The 27,447-nt window shown below is 41.7% G+C and overlaps 1 protein-coding gene across 1 annotated transcript; it reads left to right on the top strand.

Annotated features, from left to right (window-relative positions):
- Positions 1-247: 247 nt before the first annotated feature.
- Positions 248-25,411, top strand: LOC139276057 (vang-like protein 1). The gene is made up of 7 exons (XM_070893475.1): positions 248-512; positions 3,968-4,100; positions 8,287-8,891; positions 15,496-15,629; positions 17,722-17,854; positions 19,583-19,817; positions 20,546-25,411. Exons 1-7 carry the CDS (start codon positions 442-444, stop codon positions 20,804-20,806), a joined length of 1,572 nt encoding a protein of 523 aa, XP_070749576.1. The 5' UTR covers positions 248-441; the 3' UTR covers positions 20,807-25,411.
- Positions 25,412-27,447: the final 2,036 nt, after the last annotated feature.

Below are 27,447 nucleotides of genomic sequence, written 5' to 3'. Positions count from 1 at the left end.
ACATATCCTGTTGTGCTCTGTGAGACTTAACTATGGATGTGTTTGTGTTTAATAGCTAGGTTTAAAGCTTCAATTTACAAAAGTAATTGGGTGATTTCCTTGTTACTGTGTGGAGGAATATATGTAATTATCAAATATTTGTCAGTGGGTTACCTGCAGTGCAATAATCACTATATGAATTGGAGTCTGTGAAATATGCTGCTTGAAAAATATTTTACTTGCATGTGTGCTCTTGCTGCAGGTTAATGTTTCTTCACAAGAGACCCCCGATTTGCTTCCAAAATAGACCAGTTAAAGAACCATGCTGCCAACCTACTGACCATCCCATCTGGCCTGGACAAGACCATTCACAAACCACTGTTTGGCCCCCAGAAAGCCAGACCAAAAACCTTTAACTGTTGGAAATCAATCCATCTTCCAGTCAGCAAGGAATCTGCGACAATGGACACAGAATCCACATACTCTGGCTATTCCTACTATTCAGGCCGCTCCAAGAGCTCTCACAGACACGGGTAGGTACCGTTTCTTTGGAATAGTTTGTATTATCAACGATGTAATTACAACTTGGATAGTAACTCGGGTGACCGAATGTATATTTATCTGGAGGAAAGTTGGAGACAGGAAGAAAGAAAGCTCCTCTTTGGAACTTTTCTGACTTTGTTCAAAATTGAATGACCAGTTTTTCTGCTCCAAAGGAGATTTATACCGAGCTAAAATCACTATAAATTTAGTAATTTAACTTTCAGACCCTGATTGAACAATTGGAGTTTATTTTAAAAACACAAATGTAGTAAATGAAAATCTTGTAGAGAATCAATAACAATTAATTTAAAGAAGTGTACAATTTGTCCCTTACTCAAATCATGGGCCCAATTTTGGCCATGACTTGCTCCAATTGTTTTGGAGTAAGTTGTTTTTTCTGGCGTAAGTTTAAAAAAACGCCATTTTCCCCAATAAACTTGCTCCAGAGTAACTCTGTTAGATACGATTTTTTTTAGTTGAGTTTTTTTTTCAAAAGGGGGAGATCCCAGCCACTTAGGCCAGTTTTGGTTATTTGTGCCACTTTGGCCAGCTAAAACTTACTCCAAATCGATTTAGGTCAGCGTATGTGGCCAGCTCTGAAAAACATTGCGGGCAGTTAAGAATTCGGCGCAAGTTAGTACATTTAAAGCACCAAGACTTACAAAGCACTAAACAAGGCACAAAAATAAGCATTCAGTAACAAATAAAAAATACAAGGAAGCTGAGAGGACCTGCACCAAGACTTACAAAGCACTAAACATACCACAAAAAGTAATAAGCAATCAATCAATAACAAATAAAAAATAGAAGTCCTACCTTTATGCCAGAAGCAATTTTTTTTTAAGTCTCCCACCCCCTCCCCACCCCATCAAAATACTCTTGTCCGTTTCTCCCCCCCCCCCCCCCCATCAAAACTCTCCTCTCTCTCTTTCCCCCCCCCTCCCCCACACAGTCAAAACTCGCCTCACTAAACAAAGCACAACCATCAATAAATAAAAAATAAAACTCAAGTCCTACCTCGGCCCGGGAAGTCGGCTGGCCGGTGCGGGAGGCCACTCGGCCGAGGATAGGGGCTGCGAGCATCGGGTCCTGTTCACAGCCTGCAGGACATGCTGGGAGGGCGAGGAGCATGCGCACAGACGTCACTGCGCATGCGCGCAGCTGCCGACAGTGTTTTCTGTGCTGGGCTGTTGCTCCACCCCCCACTTCACTACGCCACACTGGGACACTGGAGACTCGGCAGAGCGGGCAGGATGGGGCCACTTTTTTCGGCGCCATTTCAGGCGTGCAAAGTCGGCGCATTTAGGATAAGTGCACCGAAAAAAGGGGTTGGGGAAAATTGGGCCCCATAAGAGTAAGTCCACACAACATGTAAACTCCTGGATCTTAGTGGACTCCTGCCACGTGTCTCCTGCCTTGTGCAGAAAATTCACTTGTCTTCTCATTTGCACTCTGCTGTATGTTTATGTGTTCCTCCTAGTGCTCCGTGCATATATTACTATTTGTTTTCCGGATACTTCCTCTTGGTGACAATGTATTGTATGTGTTTTCTACCTAATCTATGATCTTAGTACTACCTCAGTGGGTGGATTGAAATTGGGGCAGCCTGTTGCTGGCCAATGGAAACTGTGGGGATTCCTGTGACTATATTGTGCTGGGTCATAATGACCCTACAAGTACTGCCACACTTAACTAGCTACTCCTGTCCATTGGTAATTTTTGAATCCCTTGAGGGGTATGATTGAGTTGGACAATGTGATATGGTCCCTGAGAAAGAAAGACTTGCATTTATATAGTGCCTTTTATCTCATCCATACCTCCTCCTATCATGCCCTGCCACCTTGGGAGGCCCCTATAAAAGGAGAAAAAGAGCATGTGTTACCAAGTATTTGTATGAGGAAGTGGCTGGACGCAGAGTTCTAATGCAAATGTATTCATTGCCTTGCTGCTGTTATGCAAACTGAGCCTGTATCTCAAAAGATAGCCAGATGATGAAGTAAAAGAACATGCTTGCTTTGATCCGCCTTGCTCTCCCTAGCCCACACACCCAAACACCTTCACTCATAACTATTTACAGAGCTGCCTCCTCATGTCAAGAGAGTTATTAGGTTGGCAGGGCCACCATGAGTCCTTGTTCTCTTGTGAGAATTCTTCTCCATTAAAACAAAGCATAGCTCTTCGCATGTTGTTGACCAGGATGTGTCACCCTAATCTCCAACCTGCATCCCATCTTGTGGGAATGTTTGACCAAGCAGCAAGGGCAAATAGTTTCATGCGCCAGTTTGATTTGGTACACAATCGAGGTTCTCATTTACTTAGCTCAGTACAAACCACACAATGCCGTTACCCAATAAGTAATACAACAGAGGGCAGATTTTGCAGAGGGCTTGACAGCATTTGGCATCCAAAAACATTAGTAATGTGTTTTATGTTCGAGATGTACGTTACATCAATTTAGCAGCAATGACACGTTAGGATCCCGGAGCTGTAGATTAGCTGTCCTATTTTATAGCAAACTTTGGTCTCTGTCAACTTTAGGTTAGGAGTTGATGACTGGATTTAGGCAAGATTAGCTCCATTATTTTTCCCAGTCTTAGAAACAAAATATAAAACATTCCAGGTGTCACGGCACATTGGATCATCACAGTCCCACAGCGGTAGAATTTGGGTGTGTGCTTATAATTGCCATTGTTGAGGATTTGGTCAAAATGAGATGGTGATCAGAATAAAATACCACTATCGGCATGTGTTGGGTGGAGGGAAAGGGGAAGTTGAGGTGGGGGAGTGAGAGATCACCATTCTCGGGCATTTTCATACATCCTCTGACAGCTGATTGCAAAACAGCATTGCTAGAGGACAAAGAGTTGCCTATATATTCCACTGGATATTGTGTCGGGAGACCTAGAAAATGGAAAAGCAAAGAAACAAAAAGTTTAAAAAAATGGTTAATCCCATTTTTTCCGTCCATTAATTTTATCTATTTTGACTCACTCATTACTTTAATTCTTTAGCTTTTCTGCAGCTTTTTTTTGCTTATTTCCTAATTTGCTTGTCTCATTCACAAATTCTGTTATGCTACATCTGGCCCCTTTGTCCATCTGTCAGTCTGTCTAACTCGAAACTTTGTTCACAAGATAGATCGTGGTGTACTTTTTAAACACTTGCTTAAAATCACCTCTACCCCAACTTTGTGGAGAAATTTTTGAGTGTAGATTGATTTTGTCGTGCAATCTATCGCATTAAAATGGGAGATGGGCCTATTGTCCAAACACGTTTAGGCCAAGCATGATGTGAGTTTCAGACTGGGAGAACACGTTGATTATTTAAGCGGAGTTTATATTGAATTGTAGTACACTGCTGTAGATTACGATCTAAAGTTGTCCGATACGGATCCTGTGGCAGCATTCCCTGGCAATGAATAAATCCCTGCTCTTGCCCCTTTCAGTGAAAGGAGCCGGGATCGGCAAAAATCCAGAAACAAAGATGGCAGCCGGTCCGAGAAATCTGTTACCATCCAAACGCCACCAGCAGAGCCACTCCTTGGCAATGAGTCAACTCGTGGAGATGAGACAGTACAGGTAAGGGCTTGGACATACTTAGCAAATGTTGAAATGGATGTTGCTGGTAGATTTTGAAGATTGTACTGGAACTATAGTTATTGAGCTAGGTCTGTGAAACCAGGCACCAGAAAGGCAATGAATATTATGATATTTGTATATGGAAATTTCTAAAATTCAAAAGTTTTATCTGAAATAACTCCTTTTGTTACTTTGCTTTATTAAATAGATATACATACAAAGAGGTTTCCTACAAGTTAACTTGTCTCTTTTTTTCTTTTGCTTCTGATTCTAAATTAGAGCAAACTGAGCTGAATTGTCTCCCAATTTTCCTTTGTTGCTAGTGCCGATGTACCTAGTCTTGGAACTTGCCAGACAGTCAAATTCACTATCCGGCCTGCTGAGTAGGGAATGTTGCACACACCTGTGACATAACATTTCCTGACATAGGAACAGTAGTAGGGCACTCAACCTGTGCTGTCATTCAATTAGATCATACTGATCTGTTCCCAATTCCATTTACCCACCTATGATCCGTATCTCTTGATACCCATGCCTAATAAAAATCTGGTGATCTCAGTCTTGAAAATTTCAATTGACCCAGCAATCTACAGGTTTTTGGGGGAACGAGTTCCAGATTTCCACTACCCATTGTGTGAAAAAGTGCTTCCTGATTTAACTCCTCATTGGCCTAGCTCTAATTTTAACATCATTCACTCTTTCCCCCCCCCCCCCGCCCTGTTCTGGATTCCCCCACCAGAGGAAATAGCTTATCTGTATCTACTCTTGAATCCTTTTTATCATTTCTAACACTGGAGCATCACAGCTTTGTAGCATTGTAATGTTCCTTTTTTATTAAATGAATATATTAGTTGTGTATAATAGTCACTTTGAAAGACCCTGGGCTCAAATTTCGGCCTGAGTTTTTTTTGGACCAACTAGTTTAGAATGGAGCATTATAGAAATTGCAATTCTCGGCATTTAGTTTGCTCCAGTTTTAGTGAGTTAGAATAGTTCCATTTGAGAACAGATTTTTTTTTCAAAAGGGGGCATGTCCAGCCACTTATGCCTGTTTTGCAAGTTTAGGCAGCGAAAATGTACTCCAAACTAACCTAGAATGGAGTAAGTGTAGATTTTTGTACGCTCAGAAAAACCTTGCCTACACTTAGAAATCAGGCGTAGGGAGCGAGAAATGGGTGGGGGGGGGGGGGGGTGGGGGGGTGGGTAGGAAAGTTTACAAACATCCATCATTAATAATAAATGATAAATAAATCAATCAAAAAAAAAAAATATCCCTCCAAAAGCGTGCTGGGTCGCCCCCCCCCGCCCCAGTGTGTGTCTCACTGTCTCTGTCAGTGTCTCCCGCTCTCTCTGCCTCTGTCAGTGTCTCTCTGTTTCTGACAGCGAGAGGAAGGGGGGTGGGAGGGGAGAGGGGGAGGCTGAACGGGCCCCGCCGATGAGAGGAAGCTGGGCCGAAGACTTTGGGCGGGGCCCGCCCCCAGCAAGATGCTGGGCGGGCGAGGAACGGGAGCTGAATGGGTGGGGGGCAGTGAGCGGGAGCTGAACAGGAGGGAGGCCCGAGTCCGATCTTCACAGCCCCGGTGAGCCCATTCAGCCAGGGCTGTGGGCGGCGTGCTTCGGACCTTTCCCATGCAGCCTCGGGGGCAAGGAGCTACTGCACATGCGCGCACACTCTAGTGCGCGTGTGCAGAGGTCCCGGCACTGTTTTCAGCGCCAGGACCTGGCTCCGCCCCCCCCCACACGTTCTGCTGCGCTGCGCCAAGGGTATGGATCGATCTGATGAAGGGGAGAATACCAAAGTAAATAATAGGCGCAGACGGAGATGCGCCGTTCTAACCCTGGGGGCAAATTTGGGCCCTCTAAGTGGCAGCAGTTGCATCCCATTGTAATTACTGTGGCATACATAATACCCTTGTCCAATTTGCCCAAAACTCCTGCACTGTCTTGGTCACCCATTAACCCTGTACTTGATGACCTACACTCACTCCCCCGTACACATTAAACTTAGAATCCTTACCCTTGTCTTCAAATCTCTACATGGCCATGCCCCACTTTGTTTGCAATTTCTTCTCCTTTCTTTTACAATCCCTTTTGCTTCCTTTGATCCTCCAATTCTTGGCCTTTTGTGGATCATCTCCCGCCTTCACCCAACCTCTTCACTTTTAAAGATCTAATTCAAAACCATCTTTTTGGTTGCCCATCCTAATTTTGATGCATGCTTCATTGCCCTTTCCTTTATCTACTCCCATTTATCTTTTCTCCCCCTCTTTAAAACATCTTGGGGGATTTTCTAGATTATCTAAATGCAAGTTGTTATCAGTGGTTGAAGTCAAATTTGTTGGGACGGGCTGTTTATACTTGTGCTGTGGGTCTGTGTAACCTTTGCTCTACCCCCTAACCTTTTCTACTGACAACTTTTTTTGTCTCAGTTTTGGTCTCTGTGTTCAATCATAATGTTTGTCATCGTGGGAGTTCTCTTCATGGAATGGGAAAGCATTCACTAAAGCATGGTTGCAGTCATTTTATTTTTTTGAAAGAATTTGTTCAGTAAACTTTATAATGTTTGCTTTTAAAAGGCAAATTGTGAGCTTGTGTAAATTTCCTCAGTGAAAAGGTAACAAGAAAAAAAGCCAAGCTTTCTTATCTAACACAAATAACCTAAACGGGACCCAGCCAGAGTAATTTGCACACCCATTGCAGCACTGAAGGGTTGGACTTTGGTTAATTAAGCCATGGGTTTACCAAATCAATGTGATTCAACTCTTTGAGACAAAATAAAACATTTAAATCAAGTACCCCGGGGGGCCACTCCAAACATTTTCCAATGCCCTTTTTTGTTTTTTTGGTTTTTTTTTTTGTATTTTTGTAGTTTTTTTTTGTTTTTTTGGGGGGGCATTAAATCCTGAATTTTACAAGTGTCCCCTATAAAAGGGGAGGGGGAATCAATGTGATTCAATCCTGCTGTAGTTTGGGCAGCTGAGGGCAGTTAGAGGATGACTTAGAACTGTGTACAGTGGCATTTACTCCATTTTTGTACAGAGATTAGTTACTGCTAGTATCCTGTGAGGTACAGCATCAGATAGCACATGTGCAAGGCAGGAAATATGCTAGTTACAACAGTAATAGAACTTTCACTAAATCTGTTTGCCAGGATCTGGACCTTTTTAGATGCGCTGAGGTCCATCCTCTTCATCGTCCTGCGGTCTGACACAATGTCCAAACACGAGCAAAACTGCAGTGTGTCTTCAGGGACAAAAGGCAGCAAGGAAGTTCTAAAAATATTTGCTGCTGTAGCCTCCGAATCACACATGTTTAAAGGGGGTTTTGATTTAAATTATTCCCCGAAACTAGATTAAATTACTGACCTGTTCATCGTAGCAGTTGTGAGCAAGACCATTTGTGAAGAACACTAGCAATAGTGGAAGTGTCAGACTAAGCGCACTTTGGCAATCAAGATGCAAATCTTGAGAGAGAGAAAAATACTTTATTTATATAGTGCTTTTCATGACCACCGGACGTCCCAAAGCTGTTGTAATGTAAGAAGGAGTACAATAATGTAATTACGGGGATAATTTTCTCTAGTCACTAAGGACAATGTAAACAAATGTGGAAAGATTTTGTCTGGCTGTTAGTTCTGGAAAAAGTGTGTTCTTTTTGAAGAAAAATCATGGTTAAGTTATGCCATGTATCCTCTTATTCTGCCGAATTAGATACTAGGATTTCTGCACTTATCTAATAATTAAGAGTGTAATTTCTCTGGTAGATTTGATTAAAATATTCCCATTGAAGGTGTAATTTTGGTGTCTCAAATGGTAGCTTTAAATATTTTCGCAGAACTATGTAGGCTCTGAGTGATTCAAAAGTATTGCAATAGCATAGATATAAAAAAAATTAAGAAAATAACCATTTGAATTTAGTATATCTTGAGCTTATTTTGGGGCATTCTGTGCTTCTCATGGAGACCTGTATACCAGTGCTGGGTTGGAGAGTTGTTGAAGATTTGATAAACTTACTGATTTGATAAGGACCCAGCACAATATTAGCATTTAACCAGACTACATATCAAAACACTCCAGGGCAGGTTAAAAGCTTCAAAAATAAATTATTGGATTCTTCTTGATTTTAGTTGCTGATTTCAGTAAAAGTTTGTAAAGTGCAATTCTGATCATTGCATTTTACCTTGCAGGACGATAACTGGGGTGAAACCACAACAGCCATTACTGGGACTTCTGAGCACAGTATCTCACAGGAAGACATTGCAAGGATCACAAAGGATGTGGATGATGGTGGGCTGGACTGCACTCGGCATTTAGGGATAGCCATTGCTGCTGTGCTTGGAGTATTGGTCTTTTTAACTCCCATTGCCTTTATGGTCCTGCCTCAGGTTCTTTGGCGAGAAGTACTTGAACCCTGTGGTACTGTATGCGAAGGACTATTCATCTCAGTTGCCTTCAAGCTTCTCATCCTTCTCATTGGAACCTGGGCACTCTTCTTCCGCAAACCAAAGGCACAGATGCCACGAGTTTTTGTGTTCCGGGCACTCCTGATGGTGCTGATCTTTGTGTTTGTGGTTTCCTATTGGCTGTTCTATGGAGTGCGTATTCTGGACTCGAGAGATCCAAATTACCAAGGAATTGTTCAGTACGCAGTTTCACTGGTAGATGCCCTCTTGTTCATTCACTATCTGGCAATTGTGCTGCTGGAATTGCGTCAGCTGCAGCCCATGTTCACTGTGAAAGTGACCCGGTCAACTGATGGGGAATCCCATTTCTACAGTCTGGGCCTACTGAGGTATGTGACATGTAACAGCTCTGTAAAAACTGTGTCGTTTTTGCTGCCAATGTAGTTTTTCATCTCTTTTTTTTTTTTCCCCCTCCTATTATTACCCCTTTATACAAAATGATTGTTCAAGCTTTCCAGAGCAGTTTCATCTGTGGTAACACAATTGGGAACTGCAACCATTATGAGATGACAGAAGAAATAAAGGGAAAAGGGAAAGCTGATGTTTGGTATAATCCAAGCAGCTGCCATCAGTGGGTGAAGTGTTTGTCTTGCTGTGAAAAGCACTGTAGCTCCTGCTATTTGCAGTTGATTTGTATCTCTACACTTTTACGAACACCATTTCAATTTGCTGAGTGAGTGACATTGAGCATGTCAATTTGCATCTTTCTTTTCCATTATAGTGGAGTGTTCGTGCTAATTACCTGTGACCAAATCTCAAGAGTTTAGTACTTAAGGTTTATTGTCAAATTATGGTAAAGTTGGCGTATATTTTTAATTGGGGATTGCTGGATTTTAAACAAGATTGAAGTTAAGATAAACCATTCACTGTGAATTTGTAAAAGTGTCTTCTATCTTGCTGAGGTAATTTGCATTACTGTTTGTGCTTCATACTTCTGAGGTTATCAGCTGTGAAGCAGCTTATTTCATATATTGGATGTTGCAACATCAATGAGTCCCTGCATTATCATCTCCTCATCATCAAAGGCAGTCCCTCGGGATCGAGGAGGACTTGTTTCCACTCTTAACATGAGTCCTTAGGTGGCTGAACAGTCCAATACGAGAACCACAGTCTCTGTCACAGGTGGGACAGATAGTCGGTGAGGGAAAGGGTGGGCAGGGAGCCTGGTTTGCTGCACGCTCCTTCCGCTGCCTCATCATCTATACCATGATCAGGTGACATGAATCCTATCCCTTTTCTGCTTTCTTTACTGTTTTGCAGTACTAGCTAGAAGAAAGTGCTTTAATTTAAAAAGAAAATAAAAATATAAAGCTGCGAATAATTTAGCATCATTAGATGAAAAGAACTGCTGCTTACGGCTGTCCCTGTGATTCCTCTTGTTGACTGAACCAGCCATATTAGATGAAGGTTAACCATCTTAAAATTAAAAAAAATTAAGGAATGCACAACCAAATGTAGCCAATTATCTCTTCCAATCTCAGTAAATGTCTGAAAGAGAAGCACCTCTGGCATCGGAAGTGCAAGCTGAACCCACCTTGTTATGTTCAGGTTGCTGGTACTGGGAATATTAACAAACTAGTTCAAACAGGAAACTGTCTGAACATGAGGCAAGTGCTCCCACATCTGGCCTATCCACTTTTACCTGTCTTTCATTCTTTTCCATTTTTCTTTATTTTTCCTCTGTGGTTGTTATTTTCTTCCTGGTATGAGTCATGTTATGTGAATTATTGTTGTAAATGAAAGGTTCTTTAAGATTTTTCTTTTAACTGGCAGATAGTGCAGGACACCACCAGTGTTGTAAAGAGTCAGAGGAAGTTCAAGTCAATCTAGAAGTAGATCTTTGGCTTTAAAAGCCAGAAGATTTTGGGAAGATCGTAGTGATTTGCAATTCTTTAAGGTTTTTGAATAGCATCCAACTCTCTAAGCTCACCTCCTTCAGTCTCACTTCAGCACTGCCCACAACATAGAGACTACACTGGTCAAAGTCACCAATAACATTCTATATCACTGAAGACCATTATCTTGTCCAGCTTGAAATTTCTGCAACGTTTGACACATTAAATCACCCCATCATCCTCCACACCCTCCTTTCTGTAGTACAGCCCCACACGATTGGCCTTGTTTATCACTCTTGCTTATCCCAAGGTAACCAGCACCCCTCCAGCGGTGGCATCTCTTCCTGCCTCCAAAGTACGGGGGTGAAATACACCCTTGGTGTCGACCTTTTTTTCTCATCCATCAGACTTCCAGGTCACTGGAGCCTGCTCCCTCTTGCTGGTTGATTGTGCTTCTCTTTAGCTATTCACACCCTCTCTCTCCTATAGGTCTTTTCTTTCTTTTGTTTTTTTTTCATTATGCCTCCTTTTGTCTCCTGCTGATATCACTTCTGCCATTTAACTATCTCCTGTTCTCCACCCAAGCACTTCACAGGTCATTCTGTTTCTTTTCCTGTGTGTGTTTTTGTTTTTCTCTGTCTCTTTCTCTTCATCTGTTTTTAAATGCTGTTCATCTGTAATATCTTTCATCCCTGAGAGAATCTTGAGCCCTGAAATGACCAAGGACTTTTCTGTTTTGTTTTCAAACCCAAGCTTTCTGATGTAGTTTACTGGCTGTGTGTGTTGATCAGAATATCTGACACTTGTCAAATTTACAGTGCTACAGGCAGAAAATCAGTGTGTGAATCATAGTGAACAAAGGACACACTCATTCTGAACTGTTTACACTGTTAACGTTTCAGGTCAGTGACCTTTCGACAGAACTGGAAAAAGTTAGAGATTTAACAGGCAAGTACAGAGACAGGGAAAAGGGGGGAAGGGGAGAAAAGAACAAAAGGGAAGGTCTGAAGGGGGAAGGCAGGAGAGATTAAATAACAAAAGGGATGATGGACATTACCATCTCCTTTTGCCTTGCACCCTTTAGTTATTTAATCTCTCCTGTCTTCCACCGTCGCAGACCTTCCCTTTTGTTCTTTTCCCCCCTTTTCCCTGTCTCTGTACTTGCCTGTTACAGAAAAGGTTCACTAGGTTGATTCCGGGGATGAGGAGGTTGACTTATGAGGAAAGGTTGAGGAGGTTGGGCCTCTACTCATTGGAATTCAGAAGAATGAGAGGTGATCTTATCAAAACTTATAAGATTATGAGGGGACTTGTCAAGGTGGATGCAGAGAGAATGTTTCCACTGATGGGAGAAACTAGAACTAGAGGGCATGATCTTAGAATAAGGGGCTACCCATTTAAAACAGATGAAGAGAAATTTCTTCTCTCAGTGGGTTGTAAATCTGTGGAATTCACTGCCTCAGAGAGCTGTGGAAGCTGGGACATTGAATAAATTTAAGACAGAAATAGACAGTTTCTTAAATGATAAGGGGTTATGGGGAGCGGGGAAGTGGAGCTGAGTCCATGATCAGATCAGCTATGATCTTATTGAATGGCAGAGCAGGCTCGAGGGGCCATATGGCCTCCTCCTGTTCCTATTTCTTATGTTCTTATACTTGCTTAAAACCTGTTACACACCTAACTTTTTCCAGTTCTGGTGAAAGTTCATCGACCTGAAACGCTAGCTCAGTTTCTCTCTCCACAGATGCTGCCTGATCTGCTGAGTATTTCCAGCATTACCTGTTTTTATTTCAGATTTCCAGCATCCGCAGTATTTTGCTTTCGTTTACACTGTTAATGGGGCTCCAGCATTTAAACAGTTCACTGGGGGCCTCTGCTGGCAGAAATCTGGCATTGCAATGCAACCGTAATATTAAATGGACCGTAATAAAACCCAGGCATTTTGAGCAAAGTCAGAAAGTAGTTCATCCACTGACAACTTGATGCTCGAAACATGGGATGAAACTATTCAGAAGTTTAGAACCAGTGGCTGAATGCATTTAACTGTGCAATCTTGAATAATTAGCATTGTTTATTGTCTTAAAATGACCATAAATGGGAGTTTGTGATATCTGGGATATGATGGGACTTGGCCACAACCGTAGACTTGTTTGATCACTAATTGCCTTAATGAATTTCCTCCTTTTGTACAACTTTTAATGATAGTGATGAGCTCTGACCTAAAGCAGTAAATGTTAAGCAGCGGTTGAATGTAGAAACTCCTCCCCAACACATTCTTGACTCTTAATAAATTCTTCTCTTGTACCTCTGACCTCTTTAAACATATTGAGTGTAACCTGAAAGCTAATTTCCTTTAATGCTGCACAGCAGTGATTGCTGACTCCCACGGGGAGGGATACATGTGTGCCTATTTCATTTCATCAGTTTTGTCCCCTTCTGTCCTGAAGGCTTTAACTGCTATTGCTGCACCATTTGATGGATGACTGAAGCCTTCTTGTGCCTCACCCATTCTTTGTGTGTTCCTAGTTAGTGCTCCTCTCTGGTTTGAATGTGGAGGATAATTCAGCCAAACCTGTTTCTTCCCTCACCTGACTTTTGCACACACACTTTCTAGCAGAAGTTGCTTGATAGCGGTCAAGAGTAAGGCCCTGGCTGTTTTTTTTTATTCCATCCAGACCAGGGGGCACTGAGGCCATTTGTGTTGCACCTATTTATGCTGTGGCTAGCCCAACCTGAAATCAAACCTTGCGGTCTACATTAGGTCATCAAGGAAGTTATGGACATGCTTTATAACCTTTAAAGAAAGGCTCCGATCGTCCACTGTTATCTTGTGCTTTTAAAAAATCTTTCATTTAGGTTTTTTATTATGATTATAGGGTCGATCTTCTCCCAAATCCATGCCCATGTTTCCTGCAACTCCATGATTGAACCCCTCCAATCAGGACGCCGCCCCTTCCACAGCACTGAAACAGCCCCAATCAATGTTATAAATGACATTCTATGTGACTGACCATGGTGCACTATCCCTCCTCATCCTTCTCGACATTTGGCATGGCCAACCATATCATTCTCCTTCAGTGCCTTTCCTCAGTGGGACTGCCCTCACTTGAATTCCAGTCATACCTATCCGTTCCTAGTCGGAGCATCTCTACCAGCAGCCTCTCTTCCCATTCCCACGCCATCACCTCGGGAATTCCTCCATCAATCCGTCCTTGGCCCCCCCTTCCCACCCCCCTCTTTCTACATCCACATTGATGCCCAGCTTTCTTCCTCTGCCACCTCCCTGCTGTCAGACTATTTGTCAATATACAGTCCTTGATGAGCCACAATTTCCCCCACTAAGACTGAAGCTATTGTCTTTCACCCCAGCCGCAAGCACGATATCCTCACTACGAACTCCAGCCTCCTCCCTGACTACTGTTTCGGGCTGAACCCAACTGTTTACAGCCTCTGCATCCTATTTGACCCCAGACTTGGTTTCCAGTCCCATATCCTGTCCATCACAAAGACGGTCTGTTTTCACTTCTGTTATATCCCATCATCCAGATTGCATAAACCAGCTCATCCAAAACTCTGCTGCCCATATCCTATCCTGCTCATCCATCACCCCTGTCCTTGCTGACTTACATGGGCTCCCCGTCCCCCAAGAGCTGTCTGTTTCGCTGACTCTGACCGCTTATGCATCCCGCTTACCTTTGCCCCACTGTTGGCAGCTGCGTCTTCAACTACCTAGGCTCCCACGCTCTGCAGTTTCCTCCCTAAACTCCTTAATTTCTCTGCTCCTCTCTCCTCCTTTAAGACCCTCCTTAAAATCCAGTTCTTTGACCGAGCTTTTGGTCACACCTTCTAATATATCCTCCTTTCTATCTTGCCATTTTTTTCCTTCATGCCTCTTAAGTACCGTGGGTCATTTTTCTATATTAAAAAAGACTTGGATTTATATAGCGCCTTTCACGACCGCTGGATATCTCAAAGCGCTTTACAGCCAATGAAGTACTTTTGGAGTGTAGTCACTTCTAATGTAGGAAATTAAAGGCATTATAGGAATGTAATTTCATGATCAACTCGATCCTTTCGCGCAAGCCTTCATTTACATTGATTCTTGGGGTAGATTCAGCAGATCTTCCTGCTGCAGCAAGTCGCCACCCCTCATTTGTGAATCGTTGCCAAATATGCAATGCATACTTGAGAGATTCCGTGTACCCAATTTAAAGCTGATTCTCTTTCTCCATCCCATCATCTCAAAATACAGAATCAATCTGTTGAACTGCTTCTGTACTTAACATGGATTGAAATAAACTACAATGAATTTTGGCTTTGATCTGCATTTAACTGGAGTGGGCGGGACAGCACTTCTAACTAGTAAATCCTAATTTCTTAATTGGTACAATTGAGCTATTTACCAGCTTGGATGAAAGGTAACGGGCTGGTAAATGGCTATGGGGTGGTGTGGTGGGGAGTTGAGTACAATGGAAGGGCTCGGAAGAAGCAGAATCTAAACATTTGTGAATCAACTAGAAATTGAGACAAAACTCTGTTACCGGCACTGATGCTAGAAAATGTACATCCAAGCTGAATTCTACCTATCTTGAAATGTTCTACCCACATTTACTAGTTGAAAGGTTTGATTTCTAGAATCTGAATGTGAGCTGATGTCTGTTCCAGAAGCCTCGATTCTGTCCTAGTTGGGGATCTAGATAGGGCAGAGGGCTAAGTGCCCCTGTTCTAATATATACTAAACTGCTATGTACAGGTATTGCCCCACCTCTGTCTGTTCCTGAGAACTTGGAATTTTGTTTCAATATGTGAAGTTTATTCACCACGATTGGATCTGTTACAAGCTGCCAGAGAGCTGAAGTTTAAAGAAAAGTTCCAAGATTTCTTCAGATATTGGTCATTTACAATCTAATAAAATTTATGCCATAGATCGAACAATTTGAATTGCCCAGGAAGTGCTAAATCCAATTGCCATGTCTTTATTTAAAAAAATGTCATGCTCCTTGGTTACAGAATTGGCAGCGAGGTCTGAGGTGCGATTGGATGTGTTGTTTGACTGTTCCGTATATTTGTATTCAGAAATGTTATCGTGTGCTTGCAGTATCCAGCGGGCCGCACTCGTCATTCTGGAGAATTACTATAAGGATTTCACCGTTCACAACCCAGCGCTGTTAACTGCCGCAAAATCCCGTGCAGCCAAGCACATGGCTGGACTGAAAGTCTACAACGTGGATGGTAAGTCCATACAGAAATAATCCAGCCAGGGTATGACCGTCAAAAAATGTTCTCTGTTCCCTGCGCGTTCAGCTTTATATTTTAAGTAACTTGTGAAATGACCATTACAGATGGGGTTTTGAAATACTACAGAAAAAAATAGATATCAGAATCCTGACTACTGTGCACCATCAACAAAATTTCATGTATATCAACCCAAAAAACTTGGAAACACCGATAAACAGCTTCAAAACAATAATGTGCAATTGGATAAACAGCCCTGAATATAGGCCAGTACTTTATAAGTTGACTGAAGAAGTTAAATTCCTTTTTATTGCATTGGATTTCAGGATTTCTATCAGTGTTTTGGGATCAGATTCTGCAATTCAATTTGTTTTTCACTGAAAATTGAAACCCAGTGGATTTGCCTATGACATATGAAACAAATTTGTTACAGTGGTTGTGCAGTACGACATGAACTTATCACTTGAGCTGCCGTTATACCCAATATTTCATTTGTTTGTATTTCAGGGGAGAGCTAAAGTACACGCAAGTGCTGTAATGGTTCTGTGGTGTATTATTTGCAGTGGTTGATTACAATTTTTTGAAGGGGGAAATAAGCTGATGTATGCACAATGTATTTTCTGATACGTGTAGGGCGTTCCTCATCCCGCCCCAAGACATTTTGATGTTCGACACTTTTTGGTGCATTTTCGTAGTTTTGCTTTTTTTTACCTCTCCTACTTTTCCTGTTGAACTCCCACAGCAAGTAGGCACATCAACATTTTTTGTTAAATCTACATTTTTAAATGCAAGCCCCTCCCAGGGATGCAGTGCAGTTGCGTATGGTTGCTGTTGCCTGCATGTCCCTGTCTAGCTTCAGCAATTGATAGCAGTAACTGGTGAGGAAAATGGGTCCCTTGTGAAAGAAGATGATGCTGCCAAAGGTCCACCAACCTCCCAGGTAAGTCTTATTCACCTGTGTATCAGAAATATGCACAACTTTCTCCTTGGCACTGCTGTTACAATTCCTGCCAAGTTGGAGCCTGTAAACGCTCTTCTACCCAGCTGGAACCCCAAGCTGCGGTGTAAGTGGCCCCTGAGTGATGCAGTTTGTAGGACACACTGCAGTAAAATCCCATCTCAAAGTGAACGAGAGTGAGTTGTTAATGGTGTTTTTGTTTTAAGGTGTTACATTTTATAGTTACAGTTTCCGAGGTTTATGCAGTTCAGTGAAATCCGTTGCTTTAGTGATAATTAAGGGGATCGGTGTTTGGTTACTGTCACCAAAAGCTTCTCTATCAGCTTGGTGAAGAACCGCCGCACTGACTCTTTGCAAGGGCTTTGTTCACATTTACTTTTGGTGGATCACGTGTGGTAATGTTACACTGAACTGGCTGGCAAGCCACATGCAAATGTGACTCAAGTAAGATACCCTAAATGAAAACTAATTGTAAGCAAATCGTTAAAGATAGTCGAAGAATTGTGTTTTTATCATAGTTGGAAAATTTAATTTCAAAGCTTCAAATGAGTGAGGGTCTTGTTGGGCACGATGGTCCGTAGATTTAATTTCTTGCTTTTCTAGGTTCCCCATTTTGGCCACATTTATGTGATGAGCTGAGGCTTGGAGACTCCACACAGGGAGGTAGAAGCAGCTGACGGCATCTTTCCCCTATTCTGTTTTGGACCATTTTCTAAGACATTCAATCTAGCACACACCTCATTTAAACACCGTAAAATTCTGTACTCCCAAGCGCAGTGATTGTGGTTATATCATTCATTGTCAGACCTATGAAGAGATTTCCAACAGTTTGCACAAATATAACCAAGAAAGATAATTGAATCTTATTTCTGTCAATAAATATTGCAGTGTACTTGATTTGCATCGGACTAGGAGAGATTTTGTGTGCATGTGTGCAGGGACATGAAGTTGTTAGAAAGCTGTGTTTATTCCACAAGCAAAGACAAACGATTAAGAAGTGAGTAAACTTAGGCAGGTTTTTTTTTGACCGCCCTAGCCATAATGAGCAAGTTTCCCCAGTCACCACTGGTGCTCGCTGATGGTCAGAACAAGCAGCATTTATTTTATCCCCTGAAATTGAATTACTCATAGGTCCTGGAAACAATGCAGCTGGACAGTCTCGAGCAATGATTGCCGCAGCAGCGAGAAGGCGTGATTCAAGTCACAATGAGCTGTACTACGAGGAAGCAGAACACGATCGGAGGGTGAGGAAGCGGCGTGCAAGGTAATTGCAATATCTGAATATACGAACAGTGACGGACAAGTAAAATCCATCTGGTCCATCGAGCCTGTCCCACACAATTGCGATACCTTGTGTATCACAACATGTACACTCCACCTGAAACCCTGTGACCATGGGATCTCCTGGGAGAGGCAAAAAACAGATTTTAAAAATCCAGGCCAATTTTGGGGTTGGGGGATGGGGGGGATTCCTCTCCGACCCATCTAGGCGATCAAAACTAGTCCAGGTGAACATAACGGTGTAACACGTAACAGTGGGGCTCACTCAACATAGGGAAATTTGGAAATACACTGCAGAGAACATACTTTTAACTTTCCATTCTGTGTAACTCTATAGCGAATAGGGCTTTCTCATTTGGAAGGTGGAGGGCTGAATGTCATAACTACTTTTAGTTCAGTTTAAAGAGAATTTTAATTTGGTGTGAATGAATAGTATTGAAGTAATGGTGTGGACAGTAAGACCTAGGCTTTCCAGCCCAATCCAGACAATTTTGCATCAAATCTGGGGTGGACAGGGCTGAAAATGTGCTTGAGGATTTGCTCCGCTGTATACTAGCCTCCTCCCTTTTCCAGAAGAGCGGGCCTAGCGGCCTAAAATGTGTTGTCACGCGGATACTGATGAAATTAAAATGGCGGAAACATGACCTCCCGTGTTCAGTAGTCAGCAGAGGGGGCCTCAGGTTTATTTGTGCAGGGACCTTAGCAATAGTACAGCTGTGCATAGGCCACAGTAGAAACACAAAAATGTTCACAAAAAAAACCTACTTTCTTCAGGCAACTGCTGCCTTCCTCAAGTTACAGCAGGTCCTCGATAAAGAAAATCCTGCCTGGTCTAGTGCAGAAATACAGCTGCGGCATCTCTGGGGCAGACAAAAATCCCAACCCACCAATGATGCCCCCCACCAGCACCTCAGACAGCGTAGGCCAAAATGCCATGTAATTGTACCTGTGTTCAGATATACAGCTGTCAAGAGAACAGACCTGTCTCAGTTGGACACGACATTGTGTTTTTTTTTAAAAGAAAAAGTTCCAGGTGTATTTCATGTAGTTTTCATCCCCTGGCTGCATTTAAAGTCACTTTCCACAGCACTCAGCATAGAACTTTTCTGGCAATGCACAACCTAATTCTCACTCGAGGTGGGTAAAATTTAGTGGATCAGCCACCCATTATGCAACCCGCCTGATCTTCCTATCATGATTGTGCCCTGTCAAAGTTGAATTTTACCCTCGAGGTATTTTGTTTCATTCCCCTTCAGACATGCATCATTTTGGTCACTGTTACAATAAGTAGTGAATAAATTATAATCGAGATGACCTATTTTTTTTTAATTGCCAGTTGTGGAAGTATGGGGAGCAGCGTAGTGTTCAAATTAACCTGACTAGATGGCCTGAAACATTATCAATTATTCTACTTTCACTGATAACAGGGAGTCTACACAGCATTTAACTAAAACTACTTTGCAGGTAACCTAATTATTTCTTACTCTGCTTGCTATTGCACAGTACACAGCAGCTATTTTAACCAGCACCCCAGTGATTAAGCCTGGCATTCTTATCATAATTCCTAATGTGGGTATGAGACATGGCTGATATTCATTCTGCTACTCTTCACTCAAAGGAATAAAGTGTGGAAAGAGGCAGCTATGTCAGAGGGAAAAGTTGAGGAAACTGATCATTTCTGCTTTCTCTTTGTCTTGTGTTGTTTCTCCAGGTTGGTGGTAGCAGTGGAAGAGGCTTTTACTCACATCAGGCGGCTTCAGGATGACGAACAGCAGAAAGCTCCTGGAGAGGTGATGGACCCTTTGAATGCAGCACAGTCTATCTTTCCTTCAATGGCGAGAGCATTGCAGAAATATCTCCGCACTACCAGACAGCAACACTACCACACCATGGAGAGCATCCTGCAGCACCTGGCATTCTGTGTTACCAACAACATGACGCCAAAGGTATTTGAAAATCTGTTAAAGTAAGGTACTGATGCAAGTGATTGCTGATCAGAACAAAATCAACACACCCAGCAAACTTGCTTATAATACAAATCCCTCATCAGAAATTCATAATTCGATCAAAATATAAGTTGCTTCGAGACCATATAATTTTAAATGGAAAAGCTTGTAAACCACTTTCCAGGCTGCACAGTGGTCAGAATCAGTTAGTTACCTGTCTGCTGCAGCTTAAGAACAGGATGTGATGGTTTGGGGGGAGCGGGGTGGGGAAGAGAATCACAAGGTGATTAACTGGCTCTTATCCAGTATTCAGCCCAATAAAAGGGATGAAAGAGAAAATCCAGATGCAAGAGGATTCCTCCCTTTATTTAAGTTTACATTATTCAGCAATATGTCACTATGAAATAGGTGTATTAAAATATTGACTAATATTTGTCCATAAACTAAATTACTAACCATAAACTTTAAAAGTTTATTTTGGTGTTCTCATGTTTTAATAAGATTTGATAAAGTTTATCAAAACTAGGGAATTAATCAGAATTGGGTTGGTGTGCGTTGTTTAAAAACTTCAGGTGTACATGTTCATTTAAGTTTCTGCTTTTTGTTGAGACTTAAGGCACATCATTTTGCTTTTCCTCTGATTCAGTATTTGTGTTACAAAGATTTATTTTGCGTGTTTCAAATCTCTTTCCCCCACCCCTCCCCCATGTGTCTTACTTTATTTATAGGCCTTTTTGGAGCGTTATCTGAACCCAGGACCCACTCTTCAGTACGATAAGAACAGATGGTTGGCCAGTCAGTGGACATTGAGCAGTGAAGAGGCGGTGACCAATGGCCTGAAGGATGGCTTGGTTTTCACACTGAAATGTCTTGACTTCAGTCTGATAGTGGTAGTGAAAAAGATCCCTTTCATCAAACTCTCTGAGGAGTTCATCGACCCAAAATCTCACAAGTTTGTGTTGCGCCTTCAGTCCGAGACATCGGTATAAGCTGTTAATGCCAAGGACGTATGTGGCAGATCAGTCAGATTATCCAACTGCACTTTGGATGGGGAAGGGTGTTATCTTTTGACTATGTTTAGATTTTTTTCCTAAATACCAGAGACCTAAACTTTCTGGTATAAATCTTCAAGAAAAAGTACTCCACCTATCATGGGCTTGCCTATATTCCTTCGATTGATGAGGACTGTATCAGCCTACTTCCAGATACCAGCATTATAGCAATGGGCTTCTAGAAACCTGAGCATTTTGCGTATTGAGAGAAGTGCACTGTCTTTCTACTTGTTTCTAGAAACTGTTCTTTTGCATGTAGACCATCTCACATTCTGGAGAAAGTTCTTTGGAAATCCTAAATGTATGTTTCTAGAGATTTGGGACTTCCTTTGAGAAGATTGATAACACTGGCTGTCGATGGCGATTTCTAGAAAACTGTTCTGCAAATGAAGATGTAGATTGATCCCATCTTTCCAGTCCTAGTGTTCTAGAGAACCAGCTTTTCCCAGATAATATGCTTGGAAAATTTGGTTCACGAATGTAGACTTGCACAGTGTAAGCATTGTTACAGAGTAGATAGTGTTTTATCCAATATGTAGAGTTTATTTAGATGTATTACCTTAGGCAGGTAATGTAAAGATAGGGAAGAATCTCCCTTTCCACCACCTCTTCCAAAACCAACACTAAATTGGAAATCATTTCAGCTATATCACTTTAAGAGGGCTTGAGAAGTGCTTGAATAAAGAAACACTAAGATACATGGGTGTTTAGGACACTTGAGCACATTTGTACAGCAAAGAATGAGCATTAATTTTGTCTTTCATGTGTTTTTAAATCATGCACACTAATATCAGCGACACATGTATTTCTGAAAGGTTAAGGAATGTAAAATACTCTGTTTCATTTTGTCTAATATCTTGGGATCTGCCCAGTAGGAACTGCATTCTTTAACTGAGGACTCTGTAATTCATTTTCTTCACACTTTTACCTCTCGTAGTGCAATGCAGAATGTGCCCTTCTGGCTCATCTCTTGCCCACAATGCACTGCACTCCCGCTTAAGGAATTTTTATACAGAAATATTTGCTGTCAGAATTCTGTTTGAGAAATAATTTACATTTTTTTAAACTTTTTTTTAACGGTTGTGGCCTTTGAATCTTCTATTTTTATTTTTTAACAGATAACTTTGTTTTAAGCAATTTTTTTAATTGACATTTCTTGTGTAAAGATTGTTTTATCAGATCAGGAGCAGAGTACAGTATTTGCCCAATGTGTATATCAGACCAAGCCAAGCAACCATCTAAATATTTGTCAAACTTACCGGTTGCAACAGGAAATGATTTTGGCTTGTTTTTACCCAAAGTCAGATGTTCTAGGACAATGAATTTACTAATTGATCTTACAGCAAGGTTTGATTTCTGTTGTTTAATTTTAGTATCTTTTGACTTTGCCCTAAAGTTAAATAGTACATTAGAGGATTTAATGTATTGATTGATGGGCTGTGTCAGGACATATTTTTCTCTGTCTCCTTGTTCAGTTTTCTTTTAATATTTTTTAATGCAGAATAATGAGTACAACAGCAGAATGGCAATGTGCAAAGTAAACCCACAAGTCTGGCAACCCAGTAGCTCGAGGAGTAGAATTGACTCTAACTCGATGATATCAGGACTGCCTGTCAATCTAACTAGTCTCATTTGGTTGAATTATGTCAGCTTTCAGCTAGGCCACTGGATGAAGCATCACATGAAAGCTATTGAGATGGAAATTAGATCTGACAAACTGATTCATGCTTCTACTATGTAGTCAGTTGCAAAGTACCATTTTGCAACTGACATTGGCCATGAACAAGTCCATGGTAGCTGTGTGCAGAAATGTGTGGCCATTACTAGAGTCCCAAAGTTGGAGTGAAAATGGAGGACAAAGTACAGGAGTCGAAAGAGAACTGGGAAAATGGCGTACAAAATTAATGTGATGTTTCGGTACATCACTTGTCTATTAGAATGTAATTGCATTGAATGTGCATTGCCTGGGACCAAAAGATCTCTCTGTAGGTGCTAGGCGCAGTGACATTGAAACAGGTACAGACTAATCTTGCTATAGCAGAAAAGGACTTGTCTGCCAGATGTAGCCTTAAAGAATTGTTGAATAAACTTCTGTTCCCTCTAATGGAATACAATATGACTGGAACAACATTTGCACACACAGGTTCTTAACATACTTTAAATACAGAAGCTGTGTAATTGCTGAGTCGAGTTTCTGTTCTATTACCAGGCGGATAGGAAATGCATTTCTTCATGCATTATCTCTGCCACCACTACCTCAAATTTCATGTAGCATTCCTCTGAACAGATTGTTGATTAAATTGGCCATATTCTTATCACTTGAAATTTAACCACAAATGAAAACACTAATGCTAGCTAAAAATTTCATGGAAAAGCCTTGTGGGTCCAAATGGCTTAATTTAAAGGGTTTTTGTGTGCATTTTAAGAAAATAAACTTTGGTTAGTATGCCTGTGTGACACAAGACAAGAATGTCCCTTAGTTCTGCTGGAAACCTTCAGGTACCAGATAACATTGACCATCTTCAGGCACGCAAGCCCCACTCTGAGCGCTGAAAATCCAGTGTGATCCCTGAAGGAACACACTCTCTATAGAACAGTCTCTGATGCCTGTGCTACTGCTTTCTCTTTCATTTCCTGTGCTCTTCATCTTCTAATGATGGCTTCACCCCCTGAGAATCCTAGGGTGCCACTTACTCAGAAACCACTGCACCTTTGCCAAATATAGTCCTACTGCATCCCATTCTGAATCAATGGGGAGGAGAGACCATAATCAAATCTTTAGTTCTTTTGGTTACTTAATGGAAAACACCAGCTATGATTTGTTGAGCGCTTAGGTGGATGACCTGTATAAGTCTCACAATCCCAAACAACCTACCTGGTATTTTTCCATGAGTGAAGCCCCTATTTTTCAGTAAGAATTTACTGACATTACCAAGGTTGGCAGATTGCAGAGTTAATCCTACAAAGCAATTAGAATCTGCTGACATTGCAGTTCTCTATTCTGTTTATAACCTGCAAGGATCGGAATGTTTTAACAGTAAGAAGCTGGCCTCCTTGATTAACTGGGATCTCGCCACAAATGTTTATTTGTCATGCAACTTGATTCCATTGTGGTCTCTATGAATGTAAAATGCATCATATTCAGCGGTGTCACTGTAAAGCAAAAAAAACCTTATTGTTGGAAACAAGATCCTATAGGATTCTGGCAGCCAAAATCATTGCTGTAAGATTGATTGGTAAGCTCACTTGTGAGGTTTCTAGTCTTGTGAAAGTGTTATTGAAGTGTCATTATAACTACTGTACACCTACTTTTATAAAGGAACTGATTTTTAAATGATTTCTATTGAATATCCTTGAAACAGAGCCAAGGACTGTAACCACCAGCTTCTGCACCTTGTACTGAAACAGAATTTGTGGATTTTAGGGACATTATTTGGATTTTTAATCTTCAATTGAATAGGTGCATGATAGACACTAACAATTGTGTGTGTATGTAGCCTTAGTAATTTATTTCTTTTTGGAATCATTCTCTAAATTTTACATTTTTGTAACAAACTACAAAATGTTTTTTCCACATCAGGTTTTGTACATGGAGTCTCCTGAAAATAAAGAGGAAAACTAGAGCTGGCCTGCCTCTGTTTATCAGTAAAGTGCTTTTGTTTAATTTGTTCTCAGGATGTTGGCAATACTGTAAAGGCTGCATTTATTGCCTATTCATAGTAGCCCTGAGAAAGCGATGCTTAGCTGCAGCCTTGCACGACTGTGGTCCTTGTGATAGTCGCACGATTATATTGGGTAGGGAAAATCTTGGCATCTTTCACAACCCAGAGCCGAACTTCAAACAGTGCATCCTATTTGTTACCAGCATTGCTTACTTTCACCTCTTGGAGCATCACCTGCCTCTGCCCTTAGCTTACCTGCCACCAGTGAAATCCTTATCCCTGCTTTTGTCACATCTAAGTGCTGTCTGGTTGCACAATGAATGTCAGTGAACATCAACAATGGAAAATAATACAGTGGAGCATTGGGTTCCAATGCGTTGCAATGGAGTAGTACACTGCAGGTCTGTACTGATCCCTAAATGGTGCAACTGGATATACGTGATGATATTGTGAGGCAATGTCAGTCAAAGTCTAGGCCTTTCCCTGTGACAGTGTACAAAGCCAATTGTCCCAGCCCACTGGTGCAGCTCCTTAATAAGACTTCAGCTTACCGCATCTCAGAAATGTATCAAAACACTTAAAAGTAATTCATAGTATGTGAAGTACAGTGACATACAAATAAAATGGCCCCATTTTGCACATAAGATCCCACAAACAGCTGCCTCGTGGAAAATGAAGGACTAATATTGCAAGTTAGGGCATGTTGCCTCTTTCATATAGTTAAAGAAAGGGAGAACCTTTGTTTCCGTAAGCACCTCAAGCTTGCCATGAGACTTCAGGAGGACATATTCTCATTCCATTGCATTGAATAAGAGACCATCCACATTTTGTAAGCTTGAAATTAAAGCAATTTGTTGTCTGAATTGTCAATAAACCAGGATCTCCTGACAGTCATAGGAACATTCAGGATTATGAGTGGGTCTTTGTTTATAAATTATCTTGCTGGTCTGAAAGTTGAGTTTAATTCAGTCACAGGGTATTTTAAATTAAATATGTATAGGTAATGAAATACTGCATAATGTGTGTTTTTTGTTGGGGGTGGAGAATGTGTGTGCGTGCGTGCTTCAAAAATGCTCAATGTTCATAATGAAAATTTGAAATATGAAACTAGCTTTGATTGAAGTTGATCCAGTAATGACTTATTAGAGTATGTGAACTTTCAAACTGAGTGCAAGTTTGGATTAAATCCATTTAAAAGCCACTTGTTTAAATGAGCTTTCATATAGGCCAGGAATAGAATTAACATTATCAAATTTACTATTTCCTTTTGTGAACTTAGCATCTGTCTTTTAATAGGCTAACTTGGCTGGGGCTTGATCCTTAACAAGTGATTATCCTGTAACAGACCAAAGCTTCACTCCTGCAAGGAATTCCGACCCTGAAATAAGAACAGAAAGCTGCGGCCCCAAGGATTGGTTAAGGAATGGACTGCATTTAAACTGGGAACTGTTCCACTCTCAGACTCTAAAGGCCTCACACCAGCCTCTTGACAGAGATTGGTTGTTACTTTTGGAAAAATTACTTGTTTAATTGAGGTAGTCAATACTCTTCCCTTATAAGGTTGTGGAACAAGGACTGCAAAAATGTACTGTAATAGCATGGGAGATGCTCCAGTAAACTTGGAAACCTGATGCAATCAAATCCTAAATCTAATCTGATCTAGTCATATTCACCTAATCATTTACCGCTGCATTTTCTCATAAAATAAACAGTTTCTAATTTAGGAATCTCCATTGGCACTGAAGAGAAGTACTGTATTTGCCACTTCAGAAATGTAAAGTGGAACATTTGAGGCCATGTGATTTTTTTTTTGACTTGTCAATGATTGAGATAATATCTTCATCATAGGCATTCCCTCGGAATCAAGGGAGACTTGCTTCCACTCTTAACATGAGTTCTTAGTTGGCTGTACAGTCCAATACAGGTGGGACAGACCGCGTTGAGGGAAGGGGTGGGTGGGACTGGTTTGCTGCACGCTCTTTCCGCTGCCTGCGCTTGATTTCTGCATGCTCTCGGCGATGAGACTCGTGGTGCTCGGTGCTCAGTGCCCTCCCGGATGCACTTCCTCCACTTAGGGCGGTCTTTGGCCAGAGACTCCCAGGTGTCAGTGGGGATGTTGCACTTTTATCAGAGAGGCTTTGTGGGTGCCCTTGTAACGTTTCCATTGCCCACCTTTGGCTTGTTTGCCGTGAAGGAGTTCTGAGTAGAGTGCTTGCTTTGAGAGTCTCGTATCTGGCATGCGAACTATGTGGCCTGCCCAGCAGAGCTGATCAAGTGTGGTCAGTGCTTCAATGCTGGGGATGTTGCTCTGGTTGAGGACGCTAATGTTGGTGCGTCTGTCCTCTCAGGATTTGTAGGATCTTGCGGAGACATCGTTGGTATTTCTCCAGCAACTTGAGACCTCTACTGTACACGGTCCATGTTTTTGAGCCATACAGGAGGGCAGGTATTATTACAGCTCTGTAGACCATGAGTTTGGTGGCAGTTTTGAGGGCCTGGTCTTCAAACACTCTTCCTTAGGCAGCCGAAGGCTGCACTGGAGGCGGTGTTGGATCTTGTCGTTAATGCCTGTTCTTCTTGATGGGAGGCTCCTGAGGTATGGGAAGTGGTCCAAGTTGCCCAGGGCCGTGCTGTGGATCTTGATGACTGGGGGGCAGTGCTGTGCGGCGAGGACGGGCTGATGCAGGACCTTTGTCTTACTGATGTTTAGCGTAAGGCCCATGCTTTCGTACGCCTCAGTAAATACGTCGACTATGTCCATCTTAGTATCTCCTTCCAGTGATCAGATTTTTTAAAATCTGCACCTATTCATTTTAGAGAACTTCATTAACCACAGCTTCTGAAGAATAAAAACAACCTAGTTCAGTAATGCCAACCCACCCAACTTTCATGTTTGATCACGTGACAATTGTAGGG

The sequence above is a fragment of the Pristiophorus japonicus genome, chromosome 11 (assembly GCF_044704955.1).
Source record: "Pristiophorus japonicus isolate sPriJap1 chromosome 11, sPriJap1.hap1, whole genome shotgun sequence".
NCBI lineage: Eukaryota > Metazoa > Chordata > Chondrichthyes > Pristiophoridae > Pristiophorus > Pristiophorus japonicus.
This window is presented reverse-complemented; position numbering and strand designations above follow the sequence as displayed.

Excerpts from the sequence above, each read along its gene's own strand:
- LOC139276057 (XM_070893475.1), top strand. The coding sequence starts at position 442 with ATGGACACAGAATCCACATACTCTGGCTATTCCTACTATTCAGGCCGC. Across the intron at positions 4,101-8,286 it reads GTGGAGATGAGACAGTACAG|GACGATAACTGGGGTGAAAC; the intron begins GTAAGGGCTTGG and ends TTTACCTTGCAG. Across the intron at positions 17,855-19,582 it reads GTGAGGAAGCGGCGTGCAAG|GTTGGTGGTAGCAGTGGAAG; the intron begins GTAATTGCAATA and ends TTGTTTCTCCAG.